The following is a 17,403-nucleotide window of genomic DNA, read 5'->3' as shown; positions in this document are numbered from 1 at the left end:
TCAATCTATGCTGGGCTTCCTGCTCTTCTTGAGGGCTCCAACTGGCAGCCTCTCTCAAGGAGGCTAGAATTAACAGGACCTCTGCACCCGCAAAGGGAAGATTTTAAGAGAGGAATGAAGAGAACAAGCCTGCTTGCAGCTTCGGGGGATTGTAGCCATTCCCTCTGGAGCTCAGGCAAGTAAAGCTCCATACTCTCCCACCTGAAAATCCATTTTAAATGGTGATGGAAGCACAGAATAACATACAAATCTTTGCAAAACACGCAAACTTCACTAGGGCCCCATGTAAGGGTGTCCACAACAAGCAAGAGGAAACTAGGAGGGCACAAATGCTGTCCCTTTTAAGAGGGGATGGGGAAAGAGTAACACCAACAGCTCAAATTCTGCTGCTTTTATTTAAGAAAGGACTTGGGTACACACACTAAGGTGATAGTCTTCCAAAATTGGTTACTGTTGTATCTGTTAACCTAAGAGAGTAGAAGACAGTAACACTGGTCCTATGAACAAACAAAAGCATGCTAGTAACCTGTATGGGGGGGGGAAATCAACACAACTCAGTTTATTTTTTCTGATGAACGCTTTGAAGCACTGAGGCTACGATCACAAAACACACACACACACACACACACACACACACACACACACTCACACACAATTCCCAGGAGGATTCAGTAGTTGAGAAAGGGCTGTACACAAAGACTAGGGTTTCACAAGCAGAGCATCAGATATCATTCTGGGAAAGCACAGGAGGCAAGAGAGAAGAAAGATACCTCCAGCACAACATTTCCTCCACAAAATGCATTCACATATAACTGAAACAGTTAAATGATCCCTTCAGACTCTTACTGAGGATAAGAATTTCTGATTTGAGAGCAGAAAACAAGGTAGGTTGAGGAGCAGATGCCGTGGAGGGCAGGGCTCAATTATCAGTTCCCATACCCCAGAGAGCATCATTTAAAGTCATGCCTTGGCAAAATAATAAACGATTGCATGTCACCGACCTCCTGAATTGTCTCATTAATTGAAACCTTAAATGTTAACTCTATGAATGCAAAAGGCTGGAGAGTAAATTCTGGTCAGAGAAAGGTAAAGCCCTTTCTGACTGACCACATTAGATATAAAACAAATCTTTTCCTTAGGGCCACAGAAAATGCAAAGAAAATATGCATCTATCTGAGAGCACACTGCGTCTTTGCTTCTGGATTAAAAGAGTGGCTGGAACGTAAGTACAACATTTCTAAGCTGGAAGAGCATTCAGCAGTGGGTCTACCAGGACCTTACATCCCACAAGGAAACTTTATAGACCTCTACCATATATGATCACCATCAAGGAGAAAACCTCTCATCTCCTCATGTTCAGTCACAAATTCTGTGCCTGAAGAAATTACCTAAATATCCCACTCTACTTCTCTCCATACCACTGTACTACCTGGTCTGGATTCTGGCACAAGCCTCCAAAGGGTCACCCTGCCGCCTTCTGATGAGTCCCCCTCCAATCCATGCTGCTTGCTGCAGAAAGAGAGCTTTCTGAATCTGATCATGTCACAGTCTCCACCCACCCAGGATCTTCTAAAATACCTTAAAATGTTCCTTCTACCCTTAGGATAAAATCTAAAATGCTTAAGGCTTTTTCTGATTGCTAGTATCCAGCCTTCTTTCTGACCAGCAAGTACCTCCCTCCAACCACCTGCACCGACACACCTTCCACCCCCTGCTCTCTAGCCTCAAAAGCACAGTGCTCTCAAGGTCTCTAGGCCTTGGCTGAGGCTGTGTCCGTCTTTCCCCACTTCTTCATCTAACAGTTATGTTTTAGATTCTAATGACAATTCTAACCTATACTCTCTTTTGGGTCTCTGCTTAAAGGTTAGCGTCCAGAAAGCCCTCTCTAGGTTTCTTCCTTTTTATTTTAGTATGTGCCCAACTGCTAAGCTGTAGTGCCTATCAATATAGCTGCAGAGAGAAAATTAATAGCTGCTGCTGTCTCTCTTGGTATGCTGTTTACGGAACTTCATTCAAACCTGGCACATTATGCTTCTGTATTCTATATTGGACCAAAGATTATTTGAAGACTTCAGAAGATGATTAAAACAATACTGAAAAACCTTCTCTTCAGGAGGGTTGCTGGGTAACTCCGAAGTCAGGGCAGGCACAGCAATTGGGGAATAGCTGTAGTCCCAGCACAGGTCTGTGGTGAGCCCTGCTAGATATGGACCCTACCCCATGCCCAGTCATGCCCAAGTCCATCCAAAACTGCTCTAGTCACTAGCTCTGCTCCCAAAAGCACTGGGGCCCAGCTCACCAGCAATGCTTGTTATCCTTCAGCTAGATTTATTCATGTTACAAATATTACCCATTCAGTCCTCGAAACAGCCCTATTAAGTAGATGATACTACATATATTCCCATTTTACAGATGAAAAAACTTGTTTCACAAAGCTATAAGCAGTAAAGACAGGATTTGAACTCAGGTGGTTGATCTGGCTCCAGAGTCCATGCTCTTAGCCACCACCCTGCACAATCTCTCCTCTACTCCCATTTCGCTGAAAGTTATGAGGGAAGAAAATAGAGTTCAGAAACAGAACCACACATGTACTGTGCCTTCGTTTACAACAAAGGGTAAAACAAAAAGGTAATGCAGAATACTGGATCAATTAGATAATCATATCGGTGGAGGTGGGGGGGTGATGAAGCTTGACCCCTACCTCACACCACACAAAAATCAATTCCAGGGCTTCCCTGGTGGTGCAGTGGTTGAGAGTCCGCCTGCCAATGCAGGGGACACGGGTTTGTGCCCTGGTCTGGGAGGATTCCACATGCCATGGAGCAGATGGGCCCGTGAGCCACGGCCGCTGAGCCTGCGCGTCCGGAGCCTGTGCTCCGCAGCAGGAGAGGCCACAGCAGTGAGAGGCCCGCGTACCGCAAAAAAAAAAAAAAAAAAAAAAAAAATCAATTCCAGATGGATCCTAGACCTAAATGTGAAGGTAAAACATTAAAGCTTCTAGAAGATAACAGGAGAATATCTTCATGACCTTGAGGTAGACAAATATTTCTTAAACAAAGCCCAAAAAGCACTAAACATAAAGGGAAAAAAATGATAAATTTGACTTCATTAAAATTAAAACATCTATAGATCATCAAAAATACAATCTAAAAAAGATTATAAAACTGCAAAAAATACACGAGAGTGAAAAATCAAGCAATATAAATGGGAAAGCTGTGTGTGTGTGTGTGTGTGTGTGTGTGTGTGTGTGTATTAAAAAGACTCACATCCAGATATACAGAATTCCTATAAATCAATAAGAAATTTGTGGAAGAAAGAAAAATGGTCAAAAACATGAGTTCAGGCACTTCACAAAAGTGAAAATGATCATAAACATGTGGAAAAGAGCTCACCTTAAGTAATTAGGGAAATACGAATTAAAACCACAATCAGATACTCCCACTCCCTGGATTGTTGGGAAGGAATGTTAAAGGCCCTACAATTCACTCTGGGGACTTCCCTGGTGTTCCAGTGATTAAAAATCCGCGTTCCAATGCAGGGGACGCAGGTTCCATCCCTGGTTGGGGAACTAAGATCCCACATGCCACGGGGCAACTAAGCCCGTGCACTGCAACTACTGAGCCCGCATGCCTCAACTAAAGAGGCTGCATCCTGCAAACTACAGAGCCCACGTGCTCTGGAGTGCACGCACCACAACTAGAGAGAGGCCTGCACACTGCAATTAAGAGCCCGCGTACCACAACGAAAGATCCTGCATGCTGCAACAAAGATCCCACGTGCCGCAACTAAGACCCGATGCAGCCAAAAAAGATAAATAAAATAAAATGTAACATGTATTAAAAAAAAAAAGTCACTCTGAACAACTGGGTCAATGTCTGACATGCTCTTCTGATGCAGGTTTATAAAACAATCTTCGGCCCCCAGCGCACCCAAACTCTCTGCCCCTTTGTTTCCCTAACCCTAGCACACAGAAAAGGAGGACAGGAACAATTATCAAAATCAGCACTACTTCATTTCTAACATGGAGGTCACCCTAAACTCTGACATACACTATTCTGAAAAATCAGTCCAACAACAGATATTCAAGTTGTCTCAGGAAAAAGTGACACAAGTTTCTGGGGAAGAGGAGAAGGAAGAGAGAAATACAGAATAAAAAGAAAAAGATTTGGCTTGAGGGAGTTCCTGCAGTCCAGTGGTTGGGACTCCACACTTCCACTGCAGGGGGCATGGGTTTGATCTGGGAACTAAGATCCCGCATGCTGTGTGGCGCAGCCGGAAAAAAAAAAAAAGATCTGGCTTGAATCTGTAATTTAAGGAATGCTGCTTTTCCTCTATGTTGAGAACAAAATGCTGAAATGCAATAGAATGCTATTAACACTGTCTTGCCTGTCTTAGTGCATTCGGTCACAGGTCTAACTGCTTCCCCCGCTGATTCATAGCCCTTTTGTTTTGGTGATTCCTTTTTGTTCCTAAAAACATGCCCATTCTTCCCTGTCTTCATCCAGAACAAGAGAACAACAGATCTAGAATTCAGGTTGCAGACTTTTCATTTTGTGGAAAAGAACCTAAAGGCTCATCAAGGACTTGCCCAAGATCACAAAATTTAGATGAAGATGGTTGCCTTGTCTTGTGGGGTGTTCCTCTCTCTATCATACACTAAAGTGCTTAGGCAAAGGCTTTCCCAGACCACAGTTAACAGCTTGGCTTTAGCCAGTGTGGACTGCCCCCAATCTCTCCTGCACCATCAATTTCTCCCTCCCTACCTGATCAGTCCCACTGGCAAAAAGTTAAAAAGATAAAACCTGTTTTCCACCTGTTCTTCTTTGAGTCCCTATCATTGCACTGAAATTGATCAAGGCCACCAAGGACCCCCACACTGCTAAATCCAACGGTCAATTCTTAGTCCTCATACTACCAGGACTATTGGTTGCCTTTAACTAACACGGTTGATCACTTCCTCCTTGAAATGATTTTTTTTTCCTACCTGGCTTCCATAACACTTTTCTCTTGGGTCTCCTATTACCTCAGTGACCATTTCTTCTCAATCTTCTTTCCTAGATCATCCTCATTCCTTCCCTGCCTCTGCTGCCAAGTGCTTAGTTGTTCAGACCACTTCTCTTTAATTTCTCTTATTCCTGGAATAATCTTATCCTGTCCTGTGATTTAAGTACCATTCATATACAGATATATCCCACTTTTTAACCTCCAATGTAGAGTTCTCCCGTGAACTTCAATTTGATAGTCAACTGCCCTCTGGACATCTCAACTTGGAGGCATAAGACATGTCAAACTTAACATGTCTTCAAAACCGAACTCCTCTCTGTCCCCAAACTGTACCTCTCCCCTCATCTTCCTAAGCTTAGAAAATGGCATCTTCAAGTTGTTCAATAAAAACTTGGAATCCATCCTTACCTTCCCTCTTACTCTGACACAATCTTTATCTCTTTCATTAACAAATTCTATTGGCTCCATCTTCAAAACATATCCAGAATCCAACTACTTCTACCACCTCTACCAAGCCACCATCCCTCCTGCCTGGAATTTTGCAGTATCCTCCTAATTGACCTGCCTGCTTTTGCCCTCAGCTCCTTCACAGCCTGTTCCTTACATATCATCCAGTGAGATCTTTCCTCCGTTTAAACCCTCTTATGGCTCCCACCTCACAGAATAAGACCCCACACAGTCTGACCCCACGGCCTCTCTTCTACCACCCTCAGCCTGGTACACTCTGCTTCAGCTACCCTGGCTCCTTGCTGTTTTCTCCACACACCAAGAAAGCTCCTGCCTTTGGATATTTGCTCTTGTTATCCTATCTGCCTGGAATGCTCTTTCTCTAGACAACCACCAGGCTAGCTCCCTTATTTCCTCCATGGCTCAACTCAAAAGTCACCTAATCAAGTAAAGTCTTTCTTGACCAGTCGACATAAAAAAGCATCATCCCACATTCATACCTTACCCAGTTCCCCTTTCTTCATAGCACTTAACACCTTCTGACATACTGTTTATGTACTTATTTATCATGTCTCAACCTACTAAAATGAAATCCCATGAGGAGAGGCATTTTTATCCCCTGCTGTATTCCCAATGCCCATGACCATGCCTAGTCAAAGAGTAGAAGCTCAATAAATATTACTGAATTACTGAATGCATTCCTTTCCCTTGCCACTCTCACATACTGTATTGTTCTCCTGGTGCCCCATGCTCTTTTGAGACCTGCCATTCTTTTAGGCACTAATACTGGGCTACATAGCTTTTTATGCAAATTTGACTCCTAACAGACTCTGTTAGGTACCTTTCTAACAAGACCTTGATTTCAGATAATGAATGTGACCAAGTCTACTCTGATAGCCTTGTAAATAAACGGTGGTCTATGGGCTGGAGAATAGTCACTTGGATTCACGGATAGATGAATAATCTGATTTGCTGGATGTTAATGGTTCATCTAAAGGGAGGTCTCTAGCAAAACATAAACAGGTTCTATTCTTAGTTCTGATTCCACTGTCCCCCATGACTTGGATAGCCAATAGAGATGACAGAATCTGTTATCCAAGCAAAATAAAAGCACATGTCAATACAAAGGCTTATACATGAATGTTCATAGTGGCTTTATTTGTATTAACAAAACAAAAGAAAAAAAGGAACTCCCCCCCCAAAAGAAAGAAACCCAGGGAATGGATAAACAAATTGGGGTATACCTATACAATAGAATACTACTCAGCAATGAAGACGAATGAACAATTGATATATACATCTGGATGAATCTTTTTTTTTTATAGATTTATTTATTTTGGGCTTCATTGGGTCTTCATTGCTGCTTGCAGGCTTTCTCTAGTTGTGGCGAGCAGGGGCTACTCTTCATTGCAGTGCGCGTGCTTCTCATTGTGGTGGCTTCTCTTGTTGCGGAGCACGGACTCTAGGCACGCGGGCTTCAGTAGTTGTGGTGTACGGGCTCTAGAGCGCAGGCTCAGTAGTTGTGGTGCACGGGCTTAGTTGCTCCATGGCATGTGGGATCTTCCTGGACCAGGGCTCGAACCTGTGTCCCCTGCGTTGGCAGGCGGATTCTTAACCACTGTGCCACCAGGGAAGTCCCACACATGGATGAATCTTAAAATAATTATGCCGAGTGAAAGAAGTCAGACTCCCAGAAAGAGAATGAATATACTATATGGCTCCATTTATATAAAAATTCTAGAAGACATAAACTAATCAAGGGCAGAAAGCAGAACAGTGATTTCCTAGGGACAGTCCCCTACTGGAGAACCGGGAAAACAGCAGAGAAATCAGCACAGGTAATGAAGTAAAAAAATACCAGAGGAAAAGAAGTGGGACATCTGGCTTTTCCTTGCAAACTCCATAAGAATAAGGGTAGCAGACTTCCCTGGTGGCGTAGTGGTTAAGAATCCACCCACGAATACAGGGAACACAGGCTCAATCCCTGGTCCGGGAAGATCCCACATGCCAGGGAGCAACTAAGTCGGTGCACCACAACTACTAAGCCTGTGCTCTAGAGCCTGCGTGCCACAACTACTGAAGCCCGCACGCCTAGAGTCCGTGCTCCGCAACAAGAAAGCCACCACAATGAGAAGCCCACGCACCGCAACACAGAGTAGCCCCCACTCGCCACAACTAGAGAAAGCCCGTACGCAGCAACAAAGACCCAACGCAGACAAAAATAAATAAAATAAATAAATTTATTTTTAAAAAAAAGAACCATGAGAGGCAAGCAAGACAGTCTGATGATATACCCTCACATCACTATCTTCTGTTATTTCTACTCATTCTACTATATAGACGGGAACTGCAGAACTAGCTGTGGGGAGACTCCAGCTGAACAAGCTGGCAGTGGATAGCAGAAGATGCTGTTGTGGGGGGTGGGGGAGTGAAATGGTAATTTCCTGCCAGAGGTAAACTGGAAATGGGGCAGAGACCTCTAGACAGTTTAAATGACAGGAAATTGATCCCTGAACCATATGGCAGCTGTTAGGATGAATGAGAACTGAAGACAGTAACATCAGCAAACGAAGAGGACAGATGCTCATTCTCCTGGAATCTGGAGAATGGCAGGAATGCATCTTCCTAGGCTCCTGAAGATCCAAGCAACGACGATCTAGTGCAATGTTCAGGTATAAAACTGAATACCGGTGTGTTATAAAAAGACAAAAACTTTATTCCTAGGTCAACAGGAAGCTTACAAACAACCAAATCCTATGCCATGAAAGGTTAGAATTAATTGAGAAGCTGTGTGGCTGGCCAGATGACCTAACATTAGACGAATGATGAAAAGGAAAAGTCCAATGCCACTTCAGCAAGTTGGGGACAAAGGAAGGGTGAGCCAAGCAAACCAAATAGGAGCCCAGAAGGGGTCCACCAGCTACAGAGGGGCAGTTCTCTCCCAGTAGGAGCAATTTATAGTCACTTGAAGTAGCTAGGAGGCAGAGCAGCCCTGCAGGAGATGCAATAAGCTTTCTGGAGTTGTGAACCCCTCTAATAATCTCTCCTCAGATAACTTCCTCATCTTCACAGAAGCAAGATTGTGAATGTAACTTAGGAAACTCACAGACCACTCACGGTTATCCTCACACCCATCTGTGGCCACCTGATGGGTCCGTGACCACCAGACCACCTCTTTGTCTCACCACAGGAACTCTGCCACTGACTCCCTCCATGACTTGAACAAGCATGCTCCAGTCTCAAATCTTTAGACCTAAAGACAAGGTGAATACTAAAGGTCCTTCCAGCACTAAAGTGAGGCTTATATAGAGGAACAACAAATTATTTCCTGGGGAAGAGCATATGAGTTCATTGTTGCTATGTTCCAGTCTTTGCCTTCTCATGATGGATGATGACCTAAGAAATCCAACTGCCAACACCAAGTTGTCTCAGCAAAAATTCTATTAGAATAAAGATAAGGCAACCTCTGTCACTCACTAGAGTCACTCACCATCCAGCAGGTCTTCCTCGTCACCCCTGCCATGCTCCTCCACTGCCACCTCCTCCTCCTCCTCCTCCTCCTCTTCCGCATCCTCCAGCTCCACGTCTGGGTCCAGGTCTGGATCGCTCCCTGAGGCGGATTCGTCTGACATGGCTCCCAGAGGTCCTCAGTGGACATTACCGTCTCATGGTCCACTGCAGGGATCCTAGGAGGAGCACAAGAGGCATCAGAATCACCAAAGGCTTCACTTAGGAGCATGAATTTTTCAAAGAGAAAATGTCAAGGATGAATTCCCTGGGAGCTTTTCTAAGCAGGTCAGCTAACCATACCCAAATCTCAACCTTCCCCACAAGGGCACTGGCCGTAAGACATATTTTGGTGACTCTCTGCCCAGCTCAAGCTTCTCTTAGCTGCTTCTTTGGTCCCTTTAAGATATTTTCTTGCCCAAACGCCCTATACACCTCAGAATTCCCATTTGTTCGTTCCTTCATGCATCAACTGTTCCCTGAGCACCAACTCTTTATATCTCTATATATACATATACATGTATATATAATCACAGGCACTGTACTAGGCTTTGGGGACACAGTAGAAAGAAGAAAAAAGTATGTTAGAGGGTGTTAGTTGGCTAGTGTGTGCCAGAAGGAGCTGTTATTTTATAGAGGGGGAACAGGGAAGTTCTCACTGAGCAGAGGCCAGAAGGAAGAGGGAGCCACACAGACATCTAGAGGGACTGAGTCCAGGCAGAGTGAGCAGCAAAGGCGGAGCCCTGGAGCAGGAGTAACTGGGAGTGCTCAGGGAATAAGAAGTGGGCCCTGCCTTGGAGCACTACAAGGAAGATGGTCCACTCTCCAATCACCTAAATAAAGCGCTTACAGGCAACTGGCTATTTATCACACTGTCACTCCTCCCAAATACATAGGTAGCCTCAGGCTCCCCGTGGCTCAAGAATACCCCTGTGCCCACATCTCTGTTCTCAGGTTCTGCCCTACCTCTTGGCCCAGTTCCACCTCCATTTCTTCCAAGAAGCCTTTGTCAACTGCCCCAGTCTTCTGGGATCATATTCCCTCTTCTGAACTCCAGTAGCCATGCTAACCATGCTGACCTTCACCAAAGGCTTCATATGAGCTACCTGGCAAAGTGTTTGCCTTCTTTGGTTTCTCACCTCCTGACCCAACAGTAAGGCCCTAATGGCAGGGATTTAGCTGGGAATTGCTTCTTTGTATCCTAAACCTAGAAGCATGTCCTATTCATTCATTCATATTCGCTCTCTCTCTTGCCAACCAGCTCTATTACATTTACTATGTGTCAGGCACTATGCATGTCTGTCTGTTTCTCTCTCCACTTTACTATATTAGCAAGATCATTTCTTCTTGAGTGGAAAGAAAAAACAAGACAAAGAAAGTTAGACGGACTGTTTTGTGACAAAGCAAATATTGCAAAATATTAACATGAAGATTCAACAATTCTTTCAATTTTTTGGTATACTTGTTTTATTTTAATAATAAAATGTGGGGGAGAAGGGCACAAGATAAATAATCCTTTATAAGACAAACTGTTGTAGACAACCACATCCAGAATCAGGTCATCCTAAAATTCCTCTCATCTCCCAAAATTAAAAAAAAGAAGGAAACACAAGTCTCTAATTATTCAACACAAATACTATTCCAGAACTGGAATCTCTTATTAAGGTCCAGACACAATTTGAAACAGAATTTCTATGTTCTTCCGAACAGAAACAGAAACAAAACAAAGCAAACTGGATCCTTTAGAATTTTGGAAAACTGGAATTTAAGTTTAAGACTGCTCAGTTAGGGCTTCCCTGGTGGCGCAGTGGTTGAGAGTCCGCCTGCCGATGCAGGGGACACGGGTTTGTACCACCCCAGTCTGGGAAGATCCCACATGCCGCAGAGTGTCTGGGCCTGTGAGCCATGGCCGCTGAAATAAAATTCAAATTTTTGCATTAATAACACACTTCCAAAAACATTTACAAACGGCATTAAGGTACAGGGAAGAAAAGTGATCCACAAATAAATATTAATATAAATAATGCTGGATTTCCCTGGTGTCGCAGTGGTTAAGACCGCCTGCCAATGCAGGGGACACGGGTTCGAGCCCTGGTCCGGGAAGATCCACATGCCGTGGAGCAACTAAGCCCATGCACCAAAACTACTGAGCCTGTGCTCTAGAGCCTGTGAGCCACAACTACTGAGCCCATGTGCCACACTACTGAAGCCCGCACGCCTAGAGCCTGTGCTCCGCAACAAGAGAAGCCACTGCAATGAGAAGCCCGTGCACCGCAACGAAGAGTAGCCCCCACTTGCCACAACCAGAGAAAAAGCCCGCATGCAGCAACGAAGACCCAATGCAGCCAAAAATAAAATAAAATAAGTAGTAAAAAAAAAAAAAAAATATATATATATATATATATATATAAAAATATAACTAATGCTGAGCTACCATTCACTGACAAAGCAGATTCCAAGTCTCTGAAGGAAACCTATATCTTTAGTTCATTAGGCTTTAGAAAGGAAGTAATAAACCAATTAAATATCAGCAGGTTTAGAAGTGAAATTTATTTCTAAATATTAGTATAATGAAAATTCATCAGCAACTACTCTGTGTTTGGAAGTCAATGTTCATAATCAGCATAAACCCCCTGTTTCATTCTCGACTGCTTAATAAGTGTTTTGCTTACAGTGAGCCTGGCTGATTATGGAGTGGCTTTTAGAGAACAATTTTTAATTAGCAAGTACCTTTAGGTAATCTGAATTCCTGTCATTTTAGAGAAGAAATTGTGTGGTGATGGAAGAATAACAATCACTGAAAGGTCAGCAATAACAATGAAAAGCCTGTAAACCCCCAGTTAACAAACATCTTCAAAACAACCTCAGTCCCAAGCTCCTGACAGACAGAAGCAAACATCAATTAAACATTCAACAACCACATATATTACACTATGAAAGACATTGATCCAGCCCCCTTCTCAAAACATTTTAAAAACAGAGGAAACTTTATAATAGTACCCAAGCCATCAGATGCCCATAACAGAGAAGAAACTGGAAAGTAATGGATTTCTTAAGTCCCATCAAATTTGGTTTTTCTCTTTCCTTCCCTTCCATGAGCCACTAAATTTCTTTACATAGAGGACACAATGAATTCTTTTCTCAGCTCTTTAGAACCATACAAACTACTTAAGGGGCAGGTTTTGCTGTTACTGATCACCTTCAGAAAAGCAACAAAGGGAAAATGGCAGAGGAAAAGCTGATCTTGGGGGGCAGCAGCACAGTCAATTAAACTTTGTCTCTAAGGGGTTCCACCCACCCACACAGACACTTCCATGTGGGCACAGCCTTTCAGAACCCAGGGAAGGCAGCCCTGATTCAAAAAATTAGCTCTTAGCATAACTGATAGACAGACGTGAGAAAAAAGTTGATAAGGAAGAAAATGCATCTCCCCATTTGCTCCTCATCCCATGTGAAACACTGCTTCAACCTCCAGTGAAGAGAAGCTCTGCCTCTAAGACACAGAGATACTAGGAGAGTGATCATGGGTGTGTTGCACCTTAATAAGGACCTATATTCCTACAAAGCAAATTCTGGGACTCAAATTCTATTTTAATGAAATGGGAGAACTAGCTATTTAAAGGAACTCCAAACAGAACCACTCTGAAAGGTAAATATTCAACCCCTAAGTAATATGTTAATTTCTACAGTTTAATATATTGGGATTGCTAAAAGGAGGCTATAATTACGAAGAAACACACAGCCAATCCCAGTCAAGCCTCTCAAAGCAATCTTGAGAGTGAAGGAAAAGGGTCTTCTGCCCTGCTAAATTAAAAGACCACACCTGTCTGTAAAGTGTTGCCTGACCAAGAATCAGCAGAATTAATCATGTGGGCACGGCCCTTAGACTAACCCCTGGCAGGGAGACACACAGGAGGAAATAAACACACAAAGACACACACACACACACCAGAGGGGAGACAGCAGAAGCAAGAAGAACTACAATCCTGCAGCCTGTGGAACAAAAACCACATTCACAGAAAGATAGACAAGATGAAAAGGCAAAGGGCTATATACTAGATGAAGGAACAAGATAAAACCTCAGAAAAACAACTAAATGAAGTGGAGATAGGCAACCGTCCAGAAAAATAATTCAGAACAATGATACTGAAGATGATCCAGAACCTTGGAAAAAGAATGGAGGCAAAGATCGAGAAGATGCAAGAAATGTTTAACAAAGGCCCAGAAGAATTAAAGAACAAACAGAGAAGAACAATACAATATCTGAAATGAAAACTACACTAGAAGGAATCAATAGCAGGATAACTGAGGCAGAAGAACGGATAAGTGACCTGGAAGACAGAATGGTGGAATTCACTGCTGCAGAACAGACTAAAGAAAAAAGAATGAAAAGAAATGAAGACAGCCTCAGAGACCTCTGGGACAACATTAAACGCAACAACATTCACATTATAGGGGTCCAAGAAGGAGAAGAGAGAGACAAAGAACCAGAGAAAATATTTGAAGAGATTAGAGTCGAAAACTTCCCTTACATGGGAAAGGAAATAGCCACCCAAGTCCAGGAAGTGCAGCGAGTCCCATACAGGATAAACCCAAGGAGAAACATGCCGAGACACATAGTAATCAAATAGGCAAAAATTAAAGACAAAGAAAAATTATTGAAAGCAGCAAGGGAAAAATGACAAATAACATACAAGGGAACTCCCATAAGGTTAACAGCTGACTTCTCAGCAGAAACTCTACAAGCCAGAAGGGAGTGGCATGATATACTTAAAGTGATGAAAGGGAAGAACCTACAAACAAGATTACTTTACCCGGCAAGGATCTCATTCAGATTTGATGGAGAAATCAAAAGCTTTACAGACAAGCAAAAGCTAAGAGAATTCAGCACCATCAAACCAGTTGCTCTACAACAAATGCTAAAGGAACTTCTCTAAGTGGGAAACACAAGAGAAGAAAAGGACCTACAAAAACAAACCCAAAACAATTAAGAATTAAGAAAATGGTCATAGGAACATACATATCGATAATTACCTTAAACGTGAATGGATTAAATGCTCCAACCAAAAGACACAGGCTTGCTGAATGGATACAAAAACAAGACACATATATATGCTGTCTACAAGAGACCCACTTCAGAACTAGGGACACATACAGACTGAAAGTGAGGGGATGGAAAAAGATATTCCATGCAAATGGAAATCAAAAGAAAGCTGGAGTAGCTATACTCATATCAGATAAAATAGACTTTAAAATAAACAATGTTACAAGAGACAAGGAAGGACACTACATAATGATCAAGGGATCAATCCAAGAAGAAGATATAACAATTATAAATATATAGGCACCCAACATAGGAGCAGTTCAATACATAACGCAACTGCTAACAGCTATAAAAGAGAAAATCAACAGTAACACAATAGTGTGGGACTTTAACACCTCACTTACACCAATGGACAGATCATCCAAAATGACAATAAATAAGGAAATACAAGCTTTAAATGGCACAAGAGACCAGATAGATTTAATTGATATTTATAGGACAGTCCATCCAAAAACAGCAGATTACACTTTCTTCTCAAGTGCGCACAGAACATTCTCCAGGATAGATCACATCTTGGGTCACAAATCAAGCCTCAGTAAATTTAAGAAAATTGAAATCATATCAAGCAACCTTTCTGACCACAACGCTATGAGATTAGAAATGAATTACAGGGAAAAAAACATAAAAAACACAAACACATGGAGGCTAAACAGTACGTTACTAAATAACCAAGAGATCACTGAAGAAATCAAGGAGGAAATCAAAAAATACCTAGAGACAAATTACAATGAAAACACGACGATCCAAAACCTACGGGATGCAGCAAAAGCAGTTCTAAGAGGGAAGTTTATAGCTATACAAGTCTACTTCAAGAAGCAAGAAAACTCTCAAATAAACAATCTAACCTTACATCAGACTCCCTGACTTCAGACTATACTACAAAGCTACAGTAATCAAGACAATATGGTACTGGCACAAAAACAGAAACATAGATCAATGGAACAAGATAGAAAGCCCAGAGATAAACCCATGCACCTATGGTCAACTAATCTATGACAAAGGAGGCAAGCATATACAATGGAGAAAAGACAGTCTCTTCAATAAGTGGTGCTGGGAAAACTGGAGAGCTACATGTAAAAGAATGAAATTAGAACACTCCCTAACACCATACACAAAAATAAACTCAAAATGGATTCGAGACCGAAATGTGAGACCGGACACTATAAAACTCTTAGAGGAAAACATAGGAAGAACACTCTTTGACATAAATCACAGCAAGATCTTTTTTGATCCACCTCCTAGAGTAATGGAAATAAAAACAAAAATAAACAAATGGGACCTAATGAAACTTCAAAGCTTTTGCACAGCAAAGGAAACCATAAATAAGACGAAAAGACAACCCTCAGAATGGGAGAAAATATTTGCAAACGAATCAAGGGACAAAGGATTAATCTCCAAAATATATAAATAGCTCATGCAGCTCAATATTAAAGAAACAAACAACCCAATCCAAAAAATGGGCAGAAGATCTAAATAGACATTTCTCCAAAGAAGACATACAGATGGCCAAAAAGCACATAAAAAGCTGCTCAACATCACTAATTATTAGAGAAATGCAAATCAAAACTACAATGAGGGGGCTTCCCTGGTGGCGCAGTGGTTGAGAGTCCGCCTGCCGATGCAGGGGACATGGGTTCGTGCCCCGGTCTGGGAAGATCCCATGTGCCACAGAGCGGCTGGGCCCATGAACCATGGCTGCTGAGCTTGCACGTCCAGAGCCTGTGCTCCTCAACGGGAGAGGCCACAGCAGTGAGAGGCCCGCATACCGCAAAAAAAAAAAAAAAAAAGGCATCATCAGAAAATCTACAAACGACAAATGCTGGAGAGGGTGTGGAGAAAAGGGAACCCTCTTGCACTGTTGGTCAGAATGTAAATTGATACAGCCATTATGGAGAACAGTATGGAGGTTCCTTAAAAAACTAAAAACAGAATTACCATATGATCCAGCAATCCGACTACTGGGCATATACCCAGAGAAAACCATAATTCAGAAAGACACATGCACCCCAATGTTCATTGCAGCACTATTTACAATAGCCAGGTCATGGAAGCAACCTAAATGCCCATCGACAGACGAAAGGATAAAGAAGATGTGGTACATATATACAATGGAATATTACTCAGCCAAAAAAGGAACGAAATTGAGTCATTTGTTGAGACATGGATGGATCTAGAGACTGTCATACAGAGTGAAGTAAGTCAGAAAGAGAAAAACAAATATTGTATATTAACACATGTATGTGGAACCTAGAAAAATGGTACAGATGAACCAGTTTGCAGGGCAGAAATTGAGACACAGATGTAGAGAACAAACGTATGGACACCAAGGGGGGAAAACTGCGGTGGGGTGGGGATGGTGGTGTGCTGAATTGGGCGACTGGGATTGACATGTATACATTGATATGCATAAAATTGATGACTAATAAGAACCTGCAGTATAAAAAAACAAATAAAACAACTAATACTAAAAAATTAAACACACACACACACACACACACACACACACACACAAAGCCTTTGTTCACAAAGCAGCCCAAGCCTGGAGAGTCCACACTGAAAAATGCAATCACACACTGCTTCACCATTGCAGGGCAGCCTGTGAAATTTCAGAGATGTCTTTGTGTTCCTCAGCAGCATCCTGATCCTGCCTTTGATAAAAACAATCCATTCCAAACTGCCATGTCCTCATTAATTTTGGTGACCTTGAGTAATACTAAATTTCCTCAAATGATCTCAAAGCAATTCAACAGCAAGTGCCACTCACACCTTTTTTCCATTAAGAATATAAACAAAACCATGCACTTATGCTAATTTACAAGGGGAGGAAAGTTTTCAGAGCATGAAAACATTCAGCCCAAAACTTTAAGCAACACCCCTTCAAAGAAACCCATTAGTCAAAGAATTTACATAATTCAAAGGGGAAAAAGAGTTCAGTTCATATATATTAGTACTGCCTGGGTATCTACAAGATTCTTCCAATCTGCTGTGAGAGATCGACTGTGGAGCTCTAAAGTTATTTCAAAACACCTTTCTTGTGCAAGATAAAGACCTGATGTGTACTTCAAACTTCCACGTAGCCTAAATGCCTTTTGACTATCTTTCAGTTACTTAAAAACACATTTAATACACATAAGCAGCCACAGAGCTAAACTGACAAGAGATCAAAATATTTTATTCAGAAACCTAAAGAGACTTTTGGCAATTAGAAAATTAAGACAAAATAAGGAAGGAAAGGTGAACAAACATTCAAGACTCCAAGGAGCAGGGCCACAGGAGACAACTCCCAAAAGGCAATGCAGTGAGGCCAGCACCAAGCACAGCAGAGGTACTGAAGCCAAGTT

At 42.2% G+C, this 17,403-nt stretch overlaps 1 protein-coding gene across 6 annotated transcripts in view; it reads right to left on the bottom strand.

The window, feature by feature from the left end:
- The window catches only part of RAD54L2 (RAD54 like 2), a 92,040-nt gene that overhangs the window by 44,873 nt on the left and 29,764 nt on the right, over positions 1-17,403 (bottom strand). For all 6 annotated transcript variants that reach the window (XM_027120946.1, XM_027120945.1, XM_027120951.1 and 3 more), the window contains one exon: positions 8,942-9,137. In XM_027120946.1, coding sequence (XP_026976747.1) covers positions 8,942-9,083 — 142 coding nt within the window. In that variant the 5' untranslated portion in view covers positions 9,084-9,137. The remainder of the gene's footprint in view (positions 1-8,941; positions 9,138-17,403) is intronic.

This window comes from Aethalodelphis obliquidens, unplaced genomic scaffold (assembly GCF_003676395.1).
Source record: "Aethalodelphis obliquidens isolate GAN/ISIS:26980383/991018 unplaced genomic scaffold, ASM367639v1 scaffold22, whole genome shotgun sequence".
Lineage (NCBI taxonomy): Eukaryota > Metazoa > Chordata > Mammalia > Artiodactyla > Delphinidae > Aethalodelphis > Aethalodelphis obliquidens.
The sequence above is the reverse complement of the archived record's forward strand: the minus strand, read 5'-3'. Positions and strand labels throughout refer to the sequence as shown.